Source organism: Nomascus leucogenys, chromosome 18 (genome assembly GCF_006542625.1).
Source record: "Nomascus leucogenys isolate Asia chromosome 18, Asia_NLE_v1, whole genome shotgun sequence".
In the NCBI taxonomy this organism is placed as follows: domain Eukaryota; kingdom Metazoa; phylum Chordata; class Mammalia; order Primates; family Hylobatidae; genus Nomascus; species Nomascus leucogenys.
This window is the reverse complement of record NC_044398.1, coordinates 38,840,810-38,862,004: the sequence shown is the minus strand read 5'-3', so window position 1 is coordinate 38,862,004 and position 21,195 is coordinate 38,840,810. Positions and strand designations below refer to the sequence as shown.

Below are 21,195 nucleotides of genomic sequence, written 5' to 3'. Positions count from 1 at the left end.
GCCAGTCTCTACTAAAAATACAAAAATTAGCTGGGCTTGGTGGCAAGTGCCTATAATCCCAGCTATTCAGGAGGCTGAGGCAGGAGGATCGTTTGAACCCAGGAGGCAGAGGTTGCAGTGAACCATGATCACGCCACTGCACTCCAGCCTCAGTGACAGAGCAAGACTGTCTCAGAAACAAAAACAAACAAACAAGACACAGCTATGCTTCTAACTGTATTCTAAAATACACTTTCTTTACATGTTAATAATAATGACGTCGACTTGACATCTTATAAAACTTAAAATGTGATTTAATCAGTGGCATTTTAAAAGCATGAAGGCGCCTGAATGTCTAGCACATTGAAGCACAGGGCACTTTTGCCTTTGATGGGGAGCAAGCTGTGTCTCCTGCTTCTGGGCAGGGAGGTGCGTGCTCGAGAGAGGGAGGCGAAGGAGGAGGATGACAGCACATTCTTCAGAGATTTCCAAAGAGAAAGTTCTTCTTAGTGACAGAGGAGGATAAGGCCACATAGACAGGTGGGTTCTATGTCAAAATCTTTATTTTATTTTCTGAGACAGGGTCTCACTTTGTCACCCAGGCTGGAGTGCAGTGGCGTGATCTAGGCTCCCTGCAGCATCTAGCTCCTGGGCTCAGGTGATTCTCCTGCCTCAGCCCCTCAAGTAGCTGGGACTACAGGCGCATGCCACCAGGCCTGGCTAATTTTTGTATTTTTTGTAGAGATGAGGCTTCACCATGTTGGCCAGGCTGTTCTCGAACTCCTGTGTTCAAGCAAATCCACCCGGCTTGGATTCCCAAAGTGCTAGGATTACAGGCAAAAGCCACCGTGACCGGCCTTGATTTTAAGTTTTTATTTGAAAAGTACCCCTAACACACATTTACATACAAAGTAAAAATCAATTTCACCACTAAAAACATTTACAATACGGAAGGCAGAATAGCCCTGCAAACCTCCTCCCTCTACCTCACCTGCCCCCCACACCCCCCAATCCCACTGCTCAGAGGAAACCTTGGTAATTTTTCCCGACAATGCTGATTCAGACATCATTTGCCTCTGATCCAAACTGAAACACTGGGCTCTGGGAACAGGCATCTCCCAGAAGCTTCTCCGGTATTTCTTAGAATCCGTGTACTATCTCGCCTTACCTGCCCTTCAGCTCTGGTCATGAAGCCAAGGAGGGCAGGTCTTCTTCGCTTGTAGTGCTACGCTGAAGGCACAAATACAACCTGTGGGGTTGAGGGGGATGCTGGAGGAGGGCATGGTGCTGCCGAGGGAAGCACTCCGTACCAGTTTAACGCCAGGGATGCACGGCTAGAGGAGACAGGATTCCACAGTCTTTGGAGATGAAGTTCTCACTCCAAATGCAGACAGGGGAAACTAGCAATTTCAGTTCTCAGCATTGAAAAAGTTTTGGCCATGAAAGTAGAAATCACAGCTCAAGGGAGAGATTTCCTGATTAAAGACAAAATGCTCAGACAATCAACAAATTATGTGGGAAGAGGCTCTATGTAAAATGTTACGTTTAAAAAAAGATTCAACATACCTGCCCATGTACCCCCTGTATCTAAAATAAAAGTTGAAAACTTTTTTGAAAACTTACAAAATTGCGCATAAATCTCAAATGAAGTCAATTTCTATATGTCTATCTCTTTATGAATATTCAGACATAAATAGAAGAAACCCAAATTGAAATATATAAAAATGTTACTAAAGTTGTACTTTATTTTTACGTGTATTTTTCCATTTTTCTTTAATGAGAATGAATTTCTCTTGTAGTAAAATGTTATATTGAAACAAAGATTGAATGCTACATCTATAGTAACTTACACTGGTTTTTGACAAAAGGGGACTAAATCTAGGGTTACAAAAGATATGTGAAAACTGGCACCAGACACTGGGAGGAAGAATCTTTTTTGAGCCTCAGTTTCTTAGTAAGGTGATGCTTAAATAGTTCCATAGAGTTCTAAGTGATTCACAATCCCTGGATCAACTCTGACAAGTGAAGCTTGGGCTGGAGTTTTAAAAATTATATCCCCTACTTTGTCCTGTGTGAGAAAGAACTTGTGCAAGCAGTTTCATGGTCCCCGGTGGTCTTTGAAGTTCTGGGGTGCAGGAGGGTTTGAGGCTGCCTGGGGCGATGGTTAGGGCTGCTCTCAGAGGGGGCAAAGCCGCAGCTCTCTGAGCGATCCTGAAGGCCCTGCTCCTTCAGCACAGGTGCCCCGGGTCCAGAGTCTTCTTTTAGGGAATCTGGTTTTCTCCCATAGGTGTGAGGCCTTCTTACCATGACCTCCCATTTAACGTCATTAGATCAGTATCTGCATTTCCCCCTCTCGGTTACTCTATAGTTAAGAATATATACTACACATTGGTGCATAAGACTGGAAAGTAAAAATATCATTTCGACATGACTGATTTTCACACTGAACATAGCGAAAACCCTCTTTAACTCTATGGGGCTGTGTTCTACTCCAGAGGGACCAGGGAACCATCTCACATTCTGCTGAGGACCCTTTCGTGCCCTCCTCAGACAATCTTAATGCAAAAGAAGGCAGGTCATTTTCTTGCTTTAGATGAGAGTAACTGAAGATTTGATTTCAGCTAATTTTATATTAGCAGTTTAAAATATTTATTCCCTCAGGAGTCAGAAATAAATCTGTAGGAATAGCAAGGTTTCCAAATATTAACATTTGCTTTTGGTTCAGATTTTCAAAAGCCTTTATTCTCACTCTTCCCTCAACCTCTCTTTAATTTTACCTGTTCTGAGCTCTTTGAGTACTAAACAATGGAATCTCAGATGCTTCTGGCAACTATGTGTTATTAGTCAGGAATGGCACCTTGTTATTTGATTGCATTTTATTGTTTCCTTCAGCTCAATATGTACAGGATATTGGAGGGCTCTCCCTATGGGTTGAGATTGAAAGATGTTACAAATGATGTGGTTTTTATTATTTCTGTGGGCTCCTGTGCAGCCAGGTGAGAATCCTGAGGCTGTGTAAGCTGGAGGTCAGGCCCGAGTTGCCCTGTTCTGACTAGTAGAGCCCAGTGTCCACACTGCGGCACAGCCACTTCTGCCTGCATCATAGAATGGCTGGGGCAGCTGCTATTGTGCCGACTTGAGATGCCTGTTCCATGAGGAGATCAGTAGGCGTTCAGCACGGCTATCCTGGCCTTTTCACACAGTGGGTCTAGTTTACCATCGCCTCCTAGGGAAATAGATATAATTGTCTTTTGGTTAGCTTTATATACAATTTGGTATCATATCAGACATACCTATGGCTTCCACCCAGAGTGCATTTTCAAAGGGCATGGGCTGGTAAAATGTTAACTAGTTTTTAATAGAGTGTTAGTGGATTGCAAAGCTTTAACTTCTGAGCACAGAGGGGCACGCACGGTGCCAGCCAGCCAGGCCAGAAGCTCTCATTTGAATGTTGCTGATAGTGTCATGCACTGCTGGCATATCAACTTTAATTGTCTTAGCAAGTCTAGATAGAATAAACAAGTGGAACAAAAGTAGCTTCGAAAGCAAATAATAATAGAATACATATTATTAAAGCACAGAAACCCGTTATCCCTTAATTCCATCACATCCCTTGAAGTCCAGGGCTTCATTTCATTTTCCTTCCTCTTCTGTTTCCAATGTTTGGGGAAACTCGGAGCATCACACACTCTACTGTGTGGTTTTGGATACTCTCCTGTGTGTGCTACTGAAAGCACAGGGCTTTCAGTACGAGTTTCAAACTCTGAAAGAAAGCCAATTTGAATCCAGGCACGACACACTGATTATTTCAACTAGAAATTGAGGGACTCCTCAGAGGAGGCAAAATGTTGGCTGGAAACGTTGCCAAAGGGCTTACCGAACTCCAAGTCCTTAATGTTGCAGTGGAAGATGACTTCTTCATTCACCATGAGTTCCACCACATTCCAGTCTTCTATCTTCTCTAGGATGACCTTGTGTCCATCTCTGGCCAACACAGCTGGGAAGGACAGAAAAGGAGGTAAATGACATGGGGGTCAGACTTCAAACTAACCTGATTGGTAGCAGTCCTCATGATGACAGCAGCTTGTCTGCCGTCTAGTTGCTCATGGGTATCACTCAACTGCCCTGGTAGGCACTTTCTGGGTGCTGGTCCCAGGTGCCCTCACCTTTGCTGGGAAGCACAGCCAGAGGGCTGAGTAATTCAGGTTTCAGTTGCTGTTTGTCCTACACCAAGGTGATCTGTTAAACAGTGAGCTTCCTCTAGTAAAGGGCTATTGGGCTTTCCAGAGGCTCAATCTTATAGAGACCACACTCAGTGCTGGAGAAGACTCAGGGGAATAGGCAACTTCTTACTCTGCTGATGGAAGTACAAATTGAACACCTTCTGGAGGGCAATTTGGCAGTACCTACCAAAAGCCTCAAAAAATGATTGTAATCTTTAGTCCAGGAAATTACACTTAAAAGAAAGCTTCCTAAGGAAAAAAAAATACAGGCAGATTTTTGCAACAAGATGTCTTTTCTCTATTATTATGATAGCAAAATACTGTGAATAACATATATCCAATAATGAGAGGATGGCCAAATAAACAGTGGAATGTCCATGTGATGAGATTTTATTTGGACATTTATAAAAATGTTCATGAACTTTTTTAATGGCAAGAAAAATACTTGCAATATAAGCAAAAACTTAGGATACAAATATATATAATACATGTTTAAAATATATAGTCAATATGAATTCAAATATGTATGTAAGGATGAAGAAAATACCTATTGATTGTCTGTGGTGAGATTATGGGAAACTTTTTTCTCTTTATTCTTTCAGCATTTTCCAGATTGCCTATAATAATCTGAAAAAAAGTTTTTTAGAAAAGCTAATTAACTAACTTTTTATTCTCACCTTTGGAATCTGCATTTTGGTTATCACTTACATTCAATGGCTCCTTCCCCAGAGGTCAGTCATGGAATAATTGTTAGATTTAATCTTTTTATTGTGGAAATGCAAAGGTGTGTGGCTTAGAAGAAATGATGTACATTGGACAGCCTAGAGCTCTATTTTTTCCAACGTATTTCTCCTCACTTTCCTGGATATATTTAACCCATAACATCAATATTAGAGTGGGTGTGTGCCAATCATTACCTTTGTTGGTCTTCACATGTTGGTGAGAATTTTGGTTAGGATGGAAAGAGTAAACAGATGGGGGCATATTCTTTAAAGTCTTGCCATTTCAATCAGTTTTACATGGAGTAAAGCAAACAGTTATGTCAGTTAATTGCATTTAATTACAGAGACAATTGCTGTTTCAAAATGTTGGTGTGTCCACTTCTTCATCTTTCAATCAGTTCAAGAACATCCAGCCCCAACTGTGAACATTTTAATTGCGTGATTTTAATTTCACTTCTGGAAAGGAACTTCAGAAGGAGACTCAGCAAGGATCTCCATTAACAAGACAGCACTCCCTGGATACCCATAGGTGGCCCTAATTGACCTGTGTCAGCTAATGCGTCTCTAAAAAAATGCCTGCATCTTTTTTGTTGGCATATTTATGATATTGTATCCTGTTTAAGTGTCTTGTTCTTAAACGTCTTTGAAGAAGGCACTCAGCTTGGACCCACGACTTGTTTAAATGAAGCAGTCCAGCTCGTGTGGAAAGGCAGCTGATCACCTAGGGAGACATAAAGGCAGTCCATGGGCAGAGATTTCTGGGATCCCACACTCCCTCAGCAGCAACCCCTCAGGACGAGGGAGCTGCATTTGTCTGAAGACACTCCTGGAGGATGGACTTCAATTTGATAGGAAGAAATCAGGAGCAAAACAGCTTCTCCATTCCCACCTTACACCCGCCCCCCACCCCCGTGAGGCAAGGTGCTGCCACTCTGCGGTTAACACCCAGTGCCAACTCTCTAAGGCCTGGAGAAGTAAGGGTGCGTGGACTGTGGGCGAGGAGCAGCCTTATGGGAGGAGGCCTCAGGAGGCGAGCACACTGTAGCCTGCCCCTGGCCCTCCTGCAGGGCCTGCTGACTGAGCCTCACCTGGCATCTGAGCTTGGAGTTTGTTTTAAGAGGACAGTGGCACTTACATGGCATGGTGTAGCTCAGGAACAGGAATTGATCCACCGAATCACTCACCCTATAGAGTTGAGGGGTGCTGAATAATAGGGGTCCACCTCATCTTCGAGCAAATGAAGCCCAACACGAAGAAACCCTCTTAAGAGACACACCACTCCTCACTCTGCCCTCTACAGGGTTGCAAAGCACAGGCTCTCGTGGTCTTAAAGGGCATGTGTCTTCCTCACTGACCAGAATTATCTCCAAGTGCCTGGTTTTAATACAGGCTCACTGAAGAAGCAAACACAGAATGGCCCTGGGCACTGCCCACGACACTTTTGGACCCACAGAGTGACCTAAGTCTGATTCTTGCTAAAGCAACAAGCTGCCTCAAGAGTCTACATTGAATATTCAGCCCCAGGACATTCCCTTTCCATCACTCTGGGAGGTGTTGAGCTGGCTCTAGGTGGCCAGTGCAGGCTTAAGGGATCAAACACTAGACACCCCGGAATTCCTGCAGCTCATCCAAATGCCACCTCTCTACACGGAGCACCCATTTCCTCCCATGAGCTGCCGTGGGGTTGTCTAGTCAAAGAAAGGTCAGATAAATATACTCCCTGAAACAAAGCCTGTGCAAAGGCAGTGGGTAAACTCCAGCATAAATCAACCAGAAGCTATAAGGCCACCTGCAGTCCGCCTGCCGCTTTGAAGTGGCACCTCATTCTTCAAGGGGGATCTAAATAAACGAAAGGGACATGGAAAAGGCTCCCTCCTTGCCGGTGCTGGTGGAATTGCACACCATCTGCGAATGATTTAAATGCTGCTGGTCTGGAAGTAGAGGTAAACAGACCTCTCTCCCTCCTCTACTCAGCACAGAGGCATACCCATGCCCACGAGCGAGGGCCGCCGATGCATAGCTAGCACAGGAGAATGGCACACACAGTGTCTCAGCTATGTGGGGTGGATTCTATTTTATTGATTGGTTTCAATTCCTTCCAAGCCCTTTGAGTGGGTCATTTGGCAAACTTAAGTACAGCACGCAAGGGGCAAGTGTGGCCAGGGAAATTACTTAGAACTTTTTGTTAAGCATTAGTTTAGCTTCACCAGCATTGAGGCCACAGTGGAAACATTTTGCTGAGTTATTATAATTCATGGACATAAAGAAAGAACAAAAATTTTCAGATTGCTAAAGGCATGGTAAGTTCAGAAAAGATCAGGCCTATTTCTAAAGCCAGCAGGGCTTCGGGAAATGATAAAGAGCTGTAATTTTAAAAGAAACACACAGAATTCAGATGCAGATTTTACAGAGGAGGGCTTGCGAAGGTACCACTCTCTGCCTGCTGTGCGGTGAGTGCTGGGTCTAAAGTTGTGGGGGGTGCAGATGCTCCCCTGCTTTGCTGCAGTGAACACCCTGGCCCTTGTTGGCTGCCGGTATTACATGACTTATCATTCATTGATACACAGAACTGACTTTACAAATCAACCACCTACTGATACCTTGCAACCCTCAAGTCTCCTTCAGCCATAAAAATGCTCCTCTTGCTCTTCTCCAAATACTCTTCCCTGCCCCTACTGTGGGAGGAGCCGCCTGTGCCTGCTGCCTTCGCTTTTTGCTGTATTTCCACCCGCTCACCTCCTGCAGGGAAGCCTTCAGCTCACCATGTCCAGAGCCTGCCCTCTCAGAGGTCAAGAAACCATCGCACATTCAGTGGCTTCCCAGTGCTCCCCATCCCTCTCGGACCCACCTCCTTTCTTGTTTCTTTAAAATACTTTTGATGGTAAAAACAAATACGTTTTTTGATCTCTAAATTTTAAAAATCAAGTTATCAATGTAATGCAGATTCATAATTAGGTTTTTTTTAAAAAAACTTTAAAATTATAGAAAAGGACAACATTTTAAAAATCACCCCTAATTCTTCTCTCCCTGTCTTCTTCAGTGGCAGTAAGACCATGGCATTCAGAACCATGCTTTGTTCCCTTCGCACTGCATCCTATGTCCCAGCCCTGTCACACACATAGAGTGGCTGCGTTCTTCTTCAGTGCTGTGTAGGATTTTACATGATGTATGCACTACAATTTATTTACCCATTCCTTTTTCTGGTTGTTTCCAATTTTTCGCTATCACTGAGAATGTTGTAGAAAACATTCACAGCATGCATCCTTGTGCGTGTGTGAGGTTTGTTTTTTCTTTTATAAGGAAGATATTGAGAAATGGAACAGCTGGATTCTACAGTATATGATCACATTTTAACAGACACTGCCAAGTTGTCCTCTAAAGGTGACAGTTCAATTTACTCTCCCGCCGAGGGTAAATTAGGAAAATACTCTTTTTCTGTCTTTCATCAGCCATGAATTCTTCTCTCCTAGAAATCACCTCTACTCAACAGTTTGGAGCCCACTGGTAATTTTCTTCTCGAAATGCCATCGCTTGCCCCCTTATGCCTCCAGTTCTCTCCTCCCTCTGCCCCTGCTCCTCCACAGGCTGCTCCTCTTAACACACCCTGCCCTCAGGGGGGGCATCTCATTGTCTTGCCATCTCCAGTCCTGTCTTTCCTTGCTTCCTCCGCAGTCTCGCCTCCTGTGGTTCTAGCATTTGGCTTTATGCAGGTTGATTTTCTTAACTAATGTTTATTCTTACAATATGCCAGGCACAGCTCTGGGCTAGGACCCAGCAGAGAACAGAACCAGAAAAGAACTCCTGCCCCTTCCCTCCTCAAAGCATGCCTCCAAGTAGGGGAGAAGGGTAACAAGGTATACAGGTGAGTGCGTGCTGAGGTAGGTAATTACAAGCATGAAGAAGAAATAAGGGGGGAAGGGAGATCAGGAAGAGGGAGGCAGAGGGAAGTGTTGACATTTTTGGTGGGATGCCCAAGGAAGGCCTGCCCATGAAGGTGACTTTTGAGGAATATCTTGAGACTGAGAGAATGAAGCTGAAGACCACGTGGGAAAGAGCGTTCCAGGTGAAGCGGCTGTGAAGCCCTGAGGTGGGAGCTGGCTAGGAGCATTGAAGGACTGCAGCAGGTGGCTGTGGCTGCAGCAGTGGGCCAGGGAGAGGATAGTCAGAAGCAGGAGGGGGTGGGATCAGGGGGGCCATGAGGAGCCTAGGGGGCCATGTGAGCCTTTGGCTTCTCCCCTGAGTGAGCTGGGCGCCCCTGGAATGTTCTCAGGGGTAAAGGTCATGCTGTTTCATGTGATTCAGGTTTACCAGTATCAGCTGGCTGTGGTACTGAGAACAGACTGCAAGCAGATGAGGGTCGCAGGGAACAGAGTCAGGCGGCCAGGGCAGTAATCCAGGCAGGAGATGATGGCGGCTGGACAAAAAATGCAGAAGGGGTAGTCAGGAAGCCTAAGAGGGATTAATTCTGGGCGTACTTTGAGGGCAGATCTGACAAATTGCGTTGACAGACTAAACAGGGAGTGTGAGGGAAAGAGGAGTGAGAGGTGCCTGCAGGGTGTCTGGCCTCAGTAACCGCAAGATGGAGCTGCTATGAGCAGTGGAGAGGTGAAGTGGGCAGAGCTGCTGGTGGGGGTGAGTGCTAGGGGTCTAGTCGGAAATTTGGGGCATACTAAGTCTGAGATGGCTACTCAACATGCCAGTGGCTACGAGAGGTCCTGATTAAAGACATAAATTTGGAAGTTCATCGACATATAAATGTCATTTAAAGTCATAGCTACTCCTGACTCAAATCTCCTGCCTTCATCTTTCTTCCAAACTCCAGAACGTAATTTCCTGCCACTGGCTTAATATTTCTTAATAGCTCATTCCACCCCACACCCTGCCACTTCTCCTCCTTAAATTTCTTCTTCCAAAATTGGACTCTTAAGGTGCATCCCAGATCTCATCAACCTTTAGCTCAAGAACCTTCGCTGGCTTCCTGTTGCCAAGGATGAGACAGGCTGGACTCTCTTGTTGCACATCCACCTCCAACCAGACCCAATAGCCTGCTGCTCCCCAGAAGTGCCCAGGTTGCCTGCACCTCCCCTTCCCAATGAGCCTTCCTCAGGAACAAAAAGAACTAATGCTTGCAGAGCCCTGACTGTGTGCAGGCATGGAGTTCATTACTTTACATGCACTTGCTCATCAGAATCTCGCATTGGTGAGGCAGGGATTCACATTCCTCTGTTACCAACAAGGAAACTGAGGCTCATAAAGGTAAAACCACTTGATTTTCACCTTGACTGCAAAGCTACTAAATGGTGGAGCCCAATTCAAACCATATGTGTTGACTTCAGAGCCCTTGTGCTTATCCTCTGCTCATGCCATCTCCCTGCCAGAAGTGTCAAAAAATGTAGGCAGGAGATAAGTGATCAGGGAGAGGTGACAAGTAAAGCTGACATGATTTGTGGACAAACTAGATGGGGAGTTTTCTCCCAATACTGGTAAGTTGTGTATTATAACAAAATGTTCATTTATGCATTCTGCATTAATAAAATTTTTGGTACGTAAATTATCTAATGGAACTCCTACAATCATGCTGGTTGTGGCAGGAGCAAGGAACATGAAAGTGTCAGCCAAACAGCAGAGCAGACAGCTCCAAACTCCCATTCCTCTGCAGATACATTAAAAAACAAAACAAAACCCAGAAACAGTCAGAACCAACGTTGTCAAAACTCTAGAAAACGGTCAAAGGTCTACAGCAACCAAGTGAATACTGAATCAAAGAAAAGGCAACTTTAAAATGGTAGGAAAGCTCTGTGGCATGTTTGCCTGCCCTTGCCTCACCTTTTCTCTGACCTGGTGGCAGTCTTAAAGATAGCAGCCTGTGTTCCCAGTATGGGACTCTGGTTCTTGATTCCAGAGGCAGCAGAGTGGACCTTATTTACAAATTATTGTGTTTGTCTGTTCTAACCCATCTGTGGGCTTCCTGAAGAACTGACTCAAGGCACTTGTGTTTGTTTGCCTAACTTGGAACTCACACAGGGTGGAAAAGCCGTGGGCAGTGCTCACAAACATTGTAAGGCAAATGAAAAACCTGCAGCTGCCTGGGCAAAAGATTGCAGTTGAGACACACAATAGATCTCATAAAGCCTAAGAGAAAAGCTAGAGAGAGTTTCTTTGACAAATTAGGGCATTCAAAGGCACCCATGTATACTGGGGAATTTAGAAAGTCAGTACAGGCTCAGATCAGGATGCATGCTCAGAAAAGACCATGAAGATCCTGCAATTTCATCACTGGCTGATCTATAGTTCGTGAAAGCAGGACGTAAAGGCTGAGGCAAAATTGTAAACAGTCTGGCCAAGTGTTACAGGAGTGTCTCAAAATGGAGCAAATACACAAATAATGGGAGAGGGGTTTTTATTTGTTTGATTTTAAAGCTCTTTGCATTCAAGAAAGCTTTAGTGAAAACACTGACTGACCACAAGCTAAGCCTTCAACAGTTAGGAATGGCAAGCTCTGGGGAAAGAGGGAAATCTGATTTCCAGAGATTATACCTTACGATATTTGAATGTCCAGTTTACACAAAAGGAATCACAAAGCATACAAAAAACCTGGAAAGTATGGGCCACGCAAAGGAAAAGATTAATTAACAGAAACTGTTCCTGAGGAAGCCCAGGCATTGGGCTTACATTAAATCAACTACATTAAATATGCTCAAAGAGCCAAAGGAAGCCAGGGACAAAGAACTGAAAGAAATTAGAAAAATGATGTATGAACAAAATGAGAATATCAGTAAAGAGAAATTATAAAAAGGAACTAAACAAGTCCTGGAGTTGAAAAGTATAATAACTAAAATGAAAAATGTACTACATAGATTCAACAACAGATTTGAGTAAGCAGAAGAAATCAGCAAACTTGAAGACAGGGCAATTGAGACTACCCAGTATTGGGGGAACCAGCCCCCAATATTTCAATGTAGGTTCTTTCTATTTTCCCTAAGTGTTGGCTGGTCTGAGAAACAAAGAGAAAGAGTACAAAGAGAAATTTTACAGCTGGGCCTCTGGGGATGCCATCACATATTGGTAGGACCATGATGGCGACCTTGAGCCACAAAACCAGCAAGTTTTTATTAGGGATTTTAAAAGGGGAGGAGGTGTACAAACAGGGAGTAGGTCACAAGGACCACATACTTCAAAGGGCAATAAAGATCACAAGGCAAGGCAAAATTAGAGTTACTGATGAGAGTCTATGTCCCACTGTGCATGCATTGTCTTGATAAACATCTTAACAGGCAACAGCATTCGAGATCAGACAACTGGTCTGACTAGAATTTACCAGGCTGGAATTTCTCAATCCTAGTAAGCCTGAGGGTACTGCAGGAGAGAGACGAGGGTGTATTTCAGTCCTTATCTCAACTGCATAAGACAGACACTCCTAGAGCAGCCATCTACTGACCTACCCCCAGGAATGCATTCCTTTCCCAGGGTCTCAATTATTAATATTCCTTGCTGGGAAAAGAATTCAGCGATATTTCTCCTACTCACATGTCTGTCTATAGGCTTTCTGCAAGAAGAAAAATATGGCTCTATTCTGCCCGACCCCGCAGGCAGACCTCATGATTATCTTCCCTCGTTCCCTGAAAATCACTGTTATTCTGTTCTTTTTCAGGGTACACTGATTTCATATTGTTCAAACATACATATTTTACAATCAATTGTAAAATAGTCGTCCTGAGGTGACATACATTCTCAGCTTACGAAGATAACAGGATTAAGAGATTAAAGTAAAGACAGGCATAAGAAATTATAAGAGTATTGATTGGGGAAGTGATAAATGTCCATGAAATCTTCACAATTTATGTTCAGAGACTGCAGTAAAGACAGGTGTAAGAAATTATAAAAGCATTAATTTTGGGAACTGATAAATGTTCATGAAATCTTCACAACTTATGTTCTTCTGCCTTGGCTCCAGCTGGTCCCTCTGTTTGGGATCCCTGACCTCCTGCAACAACCCAGTCTGAGGAGTAGAAAGGAAAAAGAATGAAGAAAAATGAACAGCCCTGGAGACCTGTGGGATGCCCTCAAGTATAACAACATATACCTAGTGGAAGTCCCAGGAGAAAAGGAAATAGAGAAAGGGACAGAAAGAATATCTGAAGAAATAGTGATGAAAGACATGAAAATACCTATCCAAGAAGCTCAACCAACTCCAAGCAGGATAAACTCAAAGAGTATTATACTAAGACACATTATAAACAAATTGTCAAAAGACAAAGAGAGAATCTTGAAAGCAGTGAGAAAGAAATGACTCATCACACACAGATTCTCAATAAGATTATCAGCTTTCTCATTAGAAAACATGGAGGCCAGAAGGCAGTGGGATACATATTTAAAGTGCAGAAAGGAAAAAAAACAAGAACCTGTTGTATTGGTCAGAATTCTCCAGAGAAAGAGAACCAATAAAATATGTGTGTGTGTGTGTGTGTGTGTGTGTGTGTGTGTACATATACATACACAAATATATATACATTATACACATGTACAGATGTTCCTCAATTCACAATGAACTTAAGTCTTGATGAACCCATCGTAAGTTGAAAATATTTTAAGTTAAAAATGCATTTAGGGCACCTAACATACTGAACATCATAGCTTAGCCTAGTCTACTTTAAAAATGCTCAGAACACTTACATTAGCCTACAGCTGAGCAAAATTATCTAATATAAAACCTATTTTACAATGAAGTGTTGAATATTTTACATAACTTATTGAATACTATACTGAAAGTGAAAAACAGAATGGGGTTGTATGGGTACTCACCATTTGTAGACAGCTGAAAGCATCAGCATATAGTCAAAAATCAAAAGTCAAACAATTCTAAGTGAGGGACCATCTGCATGTGTGTGTATGTGTATGTTTGAGAGAGAGAGAGAGGAGAGAGATTTTAAGGAATTGGTTCACAGGCTAGGCTACAGACAGAGGTGGAGTTTCCATGTTGCAGTCTTGGGGAGAATCCCTTGTTCTTTGAAAAACATCAATGTTTGTTCTCTTAAGGGCTTCAACTGATTGCAGGAGGCCCACTGAACATTTTCCCCTTAAGATCAAGAACAAGGCAAGGATGCCCACCTTTGCCACATCTATTTAACATAGTATTAGGAGTGCCAGCCAGATAAATTAGGCAAGAAAAAGAAATAAAAGTCATCTAAGTTGGAAAGGAAGAAGACTACCTCTATTTGCAGATTGCATAATCTTATATCCCAAAACTGCTAGTGTTCTTTAAAAAAATTGTTAATGCTAATAAATGAAATTGGCAAAGTTGAAGGAATTAACAAAATTAACACACAAAAAGCAGTTGTATTTCTACACACTAGCAATGACTGATCTGAAAAGGAGATAAAGAAAACAATTCCATTTATAGTAGTATCTAAAAGAACAAAACACTTAGGAATATATGCAAACAATTAGGTGTAAGTCTTATATACTGAAAACTATAAATGTTGCTAAAATAAATTAAGGAAGATCTAAATAAACGAAAATGCATCCTGTGTGCATGGACTAAAAGGCTTAATATTGTTAAAATAACAATACTACCCAAAGGATTATACAGATTCAATGCAATACCTATCACATTCCCAATGGTGTTTTTTGCAGAAGTGGAAAAACCTATCTTAAAATTCACAGGGAATTGCAAGGGACCTAAAATAGACAAAACAATCTTGAGAAAAAACTAAGTTGGAAGACTCACATTTCCTGATTTCAAAACTTACTAGAAAGCTACAGTAATCAAACACATGTGATATTGACATAAGGATAGACATATAGAGCAATGGAATAGAATTGAGAGCCTGGAAATAAATGTTCACAGTGACTGATGTGAATGAACAGTCAGTTGATTCTTGACATGGGTGCAAAGACCATTCAATTTGTAAAGAACAGTCACTTTAACAAAAGGTCTTGGGACAATTGGATATCCATATGAATATCTTTTGAATGAATTTGGACCCTTACATTACACCATATACAAAAATTGACTCAAAAAGGATCAAAGATCTAAATTTAGGAATTATAAAACTCTTAGAAGAAAACATAGGGGCAAATCTGCATAAACTTGGATTTGACAATGGTTTCTTTCTTTTTTTTAGACAGAGTCTTTTGCTCTGTCACCCAGTCTGGAGTGCAGTGGCACAATGTTGATTCACTGCAACCTCGGCCTCCAGGGCTCAAGCGATCCTTCCACCTCAGCCTCCTGAGTAGCTGGGACTACAGGTGCGTGACATCACACCCACCTAATTTTTGTGTTTTCTATAGAGATGGCTGGTTTCTAGAAAAAGGGCTGGTTTTGAACTTCAAACCAGGCTGGTCTTGAACTCCTGGGTTCAAGTGATCCACCTGCCTCAGCCTCCCAAAGTGCAGGCATTACAGGTATAAGCCACCATGCCCAGCAGACAATGGTTTCTTAAACAGCATATCACAGGCAAAATAAGAAAAAAACAGATAAATTGGACTTCATTAAAATTAAAAATTTTGTGCATCAAAGGACACTATCAAGAAAGTGAAAAGATAATTTACAGAGTGGGAGAAAATATTTGCAAATCATTTATCTATTAAGGGTCTCATATTCAGAATATCTAAAGAAATTTTCCAACTCAGTAACAAAAAAAGTGCAACCCAATTTAAAAAATGGGCAAAGGCCTTGAACAGACATTTCTCCATAGACACACAAATGGCCAATAAGCACATGAAAAGATGTTCAACATCACCAATCTTTACGGAAATTTAAGTGAAAACCACAAGTTACCATTTCACACCTACTGCAATGGCTGTAATTAAAACCAAAGAAAATTGAATCCTTGTGCATTGTTAGTGGGAATGTAAAATGGTGCAGCTGCTTTGGAAAACAATTTGGTCATTACTCAAAAAGTTAAATATAGAATTACCATATGACTCAGCAATTTCAGTCCCTTACAACAAAGGGATTCAAACAGATATTTGTTTACCAATGTTCATAACAGCACTATCCACAGTAGCGGAAAGGTGGAAACAACCCAAGTGTCTATCAACAGATGAACAGATAAACAAAATATGGCATATCTGCCACAAAAAGGAATAAAGTAGTATAATACATGCTGTAGCATGGATAAACCTTGAAATATTATGCTAAGTGAAATAAGCTACAAAGTAGATTGCAGGTTACCAGGGGCTGGGGGTGGAGGTGAGAGGTGAAGCCAGCTGGGCTTCTGGGTCGGGTGGGGACTTGAAGAACTTTTCTGTCTAGCTAGTGGATTGTAAATGCACCAATCAGTGCTCTGTGTCTAGCTAGAGGATTGTAAATGCACCAATCAGCACTCTGTAAAATGAACCAATCAGCACTCTGTAAAATCAGCAGGACATGGGCGAGGCCAAATAAGGGAATAAAAGCTGGCCACCCGAGCCAGCAGCAGCAACTGGCTTGAGTCCCCCTCCACACTGTGGGAGCTTTGTTCTTTCACTCTTCACTATAAATCTTACTGCTGCTCACTCTTTGGGTCTGCACCACCTTTAAGAGCTGTAACACTCACCACCAGGATCTACAACTTCATTCCTGAAGTCAGCGAGACCACGAGACCACCGGGAGGAACAAACAACTCTGGACGCACCACCTTTAAGAGCTGTAACACTCACCACGAGGTCCCTGGCTTCATTCTTGAAGTCAGCCAGACCAAGAACCCACCAGAAGGAATAAATTCTGGACACACAGGGATAGAGTGTTGTTGCTTAATGAATACAGTTTCTGTCTGGGGTGTTGAAAAATTTTAAAAAGAGAGAACAGTGATAGTTCCACAACATTGTAAAGATAATTAATATCACTGAATTGTATGCTTAACATGGTTAAAACAGCAAAATTTAAAAAATATATTTTACCCACGTTATTTTTAGAGAAAGTGAACATAAACTGAAGGTAGATTATGAGGTGAGGGTGGGTAGGTGTGGCTCATCAGATGGGGAGGAAGAGAAAAGTCACTTATTTAGGCTGTCTTCTTAGCCAAAACTACAAAACATTTTAAACACCACCATGGAGCACTGCTAGGAATTGAATTGTTGCCCCCCTTCCTCCAAATTCATATATGGAAGCCCTAACTCCCAATGTGACTATAGGTGCTTAAAGAGGTAATTAAGGTTAAATGAGGTTATAAGGGTGAGGACCCAATCTGATAGGATTAGTGTCTTTCTTCTTATAAGAAGAGACACCAGAGAGCTTGCTCCCTGCTCTCCCCATATAATCCCACCAGGTGAGAACAAAAGAGAAGGTGGCTGTCAGCAAGCCAGGAAGAGTGCCCAGAGCCCTCACCAGAAGCTGACCTTGCCAGACCTTGATCAGGGACTTTTAGCCTTTAGACTGAAAAATATATTTCTATTGTTTAAGTCCCATAGTCTATGGCATTTTGTTATGGCAATCCCAATAGACAAATACAAACATGGAGGTATTTGCAACAGAAATTTCTCTATCAACTGTTCTCTCACAGAAAGTAACTTCCTCTGCTGATTGAAATCCTACCCATCCTTCAAACTCAAACTCAAATGCCATCTCCTCCAGGAGGCTTTCCCTGATTGCTCAGCTAAAACTAATTATTGTGTCCTTGGACTTCAGAGTATTTTGCCTGGAAGAGTCTTAGTTTGGGTCATATGACAGGAGTTCATCACTGCTCATTCCTGGGCTCTCATCTCATTCTATATGTTCTCTCCAAGTCAATGACTCACGTCTTTCTATCTCCATTTCAGACTTTTTCTCTGAACTCCAGAACAACAGAGCTGATTCAGCACCTCTGTCTAGGTAGCTGAAAGCACATGAAGCTTAATTCAGATGCTCCTTGACTTACGATGGGGCTAGGTCCCAATGAACCCACCGTAAATGGAAAGTGGGCTTAATACCTGGATAAGCCCATCATAAAGTGGAAAAATCGTTAAGTGGAACCATTGTAAGTTCAGATGTGCCTCAACTTAGGATAGGGTTACCTCCCAATAAACCCATCCTAAAGTCAAAAAGTCTAAGTTGAGGACTATCTGTATGTCCAAAATAGACTGTTCCTTTGGAACGATTCCACATATTCCTCCAAATTTTGGTCCATCTTTGGTGTCTTTGATTTTAGTGGACAGTACATCCATCCATCAGCACTGTTTCAAGCCAGACACTGATTGGGTCCGGATAACATTCTTTTTACCCTTACCTCCCACCTCCATCCCCTCAGGAAGTACCATCGCTTTCACTTTGATCCATGGTCTCCTTTATGGTCCAAGCTACTCTCATCTCAGCCCTGGACCACCCCAACAGACTTGTCTTCCTTGTTTCCACTCTTGCCCCCCTCTAATCTGTTCTCCTCAGAGCAGCAACAGCTTCATCCCCTGCCTAAAACTTGTCTGCGGCCCTGCAGGGTCTGGCCCCTGACTACCTCTCCAGCCTCATCCCCCATCAGTTTGACAAATATTAATACATCATTTGTTGAATGCCTCCAGCCATTGCCTATATTACTAGCCCCTCTGCCTGGAAGGCATTCCTCTCTTTACCTGGTTAGTTTCTACTCATTCTTTAAAGGTCTGCTCAAATGTAGGCTCATTTAAGGCTCCACTTAAATGAGCCTTTCCAGACCTCTCCCTCTCCCCTCCCATTATGGCTAGTCACAGGTCCCACTATGGTTAGTTCCCATGGCACCACCTAGCCTCAGTCAGAGCTTAGGCACAACTGTCATTTAGCAGTTAACAAGGAGATTACTTCAAGGACATTCATCACTGTTTAACAGTGTGTCCTCAGTCCCTGGAAGGGTGTCCAACACACACCGCTTGCTTAATAAAAGTCTGCTGCATGAATGATTAAGAGATGGAATCCCAGCAATGCTACTTCCCAGCCATTTGAGTTGTGAAAGTCACTTAATATTCTTGATCCTCAATTTCTCAATTCTTAAAGCAGGGTTATGTAATTTTTTCTATGGAGGTAATTTCTGTAATTTGCTGGGCACTGGGTGGGCCCACAGCTCACTCTTGGATAGAAGGGCGTTCCCACTCTTTTAGCCCAGCCCTGGAAGCCATAGGTTGCTACATAATCCTGGGGAAGACTTCCTGGAGAGGTGGCGCTTCGTCCGGGTCTGAGGAAAGAAGGCCTAGGCACAGGGCACCACCTGCACGGATGCTCAGAGGCTGGGGCCCTCAGGGGTGCACGCAGCGAGGAGGCCCACCTTGCAGGCCCTGCAGGCGGAAGGTGTGATGCTCCACCGGTAGGCCTGCCGCGCTGTAGGGCCCATAGCGCAGGGTGACCACTGCGTTCTTGGGCATCGCCAGGCCTCCGCCGCCGCAAAGGCTGGAGAGAAACACACGCTGCTAAGCAACGTCTCTTCCGGCCCGGGCGGGTGGGCGTCGCTACGCGCGGGGCGGGGCCGGGGTGGCGCTAGGGGATCCTCCCGGCCCTAAGCTGCTCACGTGACCCTCAGCGCCTGGTCCGCAAATACGCGCCTTTGAGCTGGGGTGGCAAGTGTTAGTGATAAATAACAGCAGCAGCCAGGCACAGTAAGTTCGTGTCAGGCGGCGTGCTAAGCACTTTCCCTGCGTTATCTGGTTGAATCAGTTTACCATCCCTAGGAAGTATTTTACGTTTTTTGTTTACAAAACCGAGGCTCTGGGAGGGCAAGTTGCGGTCCCAAGAGTGACAGGGGTGTAGTACGGATTGGAAACCCTTGCTTTTCTTCTATTTTCTTGCCTCTTTTTGATTGATTGGGAGTATTTGTTCATCATTCCTCTTCCCCCACCTCCTTCCCCCCTGCCCCTTCTGTCACCAGTTAGGCTATTTGGTGGAGCCAAAACTGTGAATTCGTCCAATTCCCTTTTATTTGCTCAGTTCTGCTCATTGGAATTTGGACATAAAAGACATCCACCACTCCTAGGCATGGCTCCTAAAAAGTCTTCTCCACACCTGCTGTCGCCCTCTTCTTATCGGTAGCCAGATACGGGATCCCAGGGAGGACCTGAGGCTCCCGGGGAGACAGACCCAAAACGTGGGAGGAACCTGGACCACTGAGTAGCTGCGCCGAGTAGAGCCTCACCCATGTGCATTAGTTGGTGACCGAAGCAAGAAGGAAACATTTATTCCATAACCACTGAGATTTGGGGGTTGTTTATTACAGAAATTAGCCCAACCTAACGATCGCAATACCCTTGCGATTACAGCATTTCTTTACTTTCTAAATATTCAGTTGTAGTTGATTTTTTACCCTCCTTTTGAACAGTAAAGGATTTTAAAAACCCTTTCCCACTAATTCTCCCAACGTATGCTACTGTGTTTTTAAATTTTCTCCACGTGTACAGTATGTTCTATGATACATATTTCTTTGATGAGAATTAGTTTATACACGATTGGTAAATAGAGGAATGATATCAGTAGAATTTTGACATTATTATGGGTCATACATAATTTCCCCCAGCACTTGAGAGTTTCGCACCATCGGACAAGAACCACTGAATTCACCAACACAGCTGAACCCAGCAGACTATGGAGGAAGGCAGGACTGTACCTGATGCCATTATTCATCCTCTTGGCTTTATATGGTTACCTGTCCTGTCTTAGAAGGACTTGTTTTCTGGTTCTCTATAAACTTTGTACACGTCTTTAAAGGCAAAAATCCTCTACTCACTGTAGTGTTTTTATTAATTAGAAATTTAACGTTGGTTTAACTTTGCTAAAAGTTTTGTATGAATAGTTGTTTTCCATTACTCTTCTGTTTTCAAGACTGCTTATGTTTCTTTATCTCTTGCTTTCTGTGATTTTACTGTAACAGTAAAGGATTTAAAAAACCCTTTCCCACTAATTCTCTCAACGTATGCTACTGTGTATTTTACCTCTCTTGGGATTTGTTGAGATTCTTGAAGTCCTTCATCAGTTTTTGGAAAAGTTTGAGTCATTATTTCTTCACATATTGCTTTTGTTCCATTTTCTCATTCTCAGGGACTCCAGCTAGATATATTAGACCTTCTCATTGTAATCTGCGTGTGTCTTCTCTGTGCTTTTCTCTTTTTTCTTCTTCCATACTTCTTTTGGGGTTGTATGTATACATGTATGTATGCATGCATTCATTCATTTTTACCTGTAATCCAGTCTACGAATTTTCTTTTTGGCTCTTAACTGAGAAGAAAAGCCAGGAATTTGGTTTTTTATTCTAGTTATATATTTTTCAATTCTAGAATTTTATAGTTTGTTCTCTTTTCAAATCTGCTGTGCCACTTTCAGTTTCTTCCCAAGTGTTTTAGGTTTGGCTTTATCTCCTTCA

General features: G+C 42.9%; 1 protein-coding gene across 1 annotated transcript; it reads right to left on the bottom strand.

Moving 5' to 3' along the window:
• Nucleotides 1-217: 217 nt before the first annotated feature.
• Nucleotides 218-19,251, bottom strand: C18H10orf53 (chromosome 18 C10orf53 homolog). Its single transcript, XM_003278181.3, has 3 exons — nt 19,114-19,251; nt 3,857-3,976; nt 218-3,205 (listed from the first exon to the last, which is right to left on the bottom strand). The coding sequence occupies exons 1-3, from the start codon at nt 19,208-19,210 to the stop codon at nt 3,141-3,143; spliced, it is 282 nt and encodes a 93-aa protein (XP_003278229.1). The 5' UTR covers nt 19,211-19,251; the 3' UTR covers nt 218-3,140.
• Between the last annotated feature and the right edge of the window lie 1,944 nt (nt 19,252-21,195).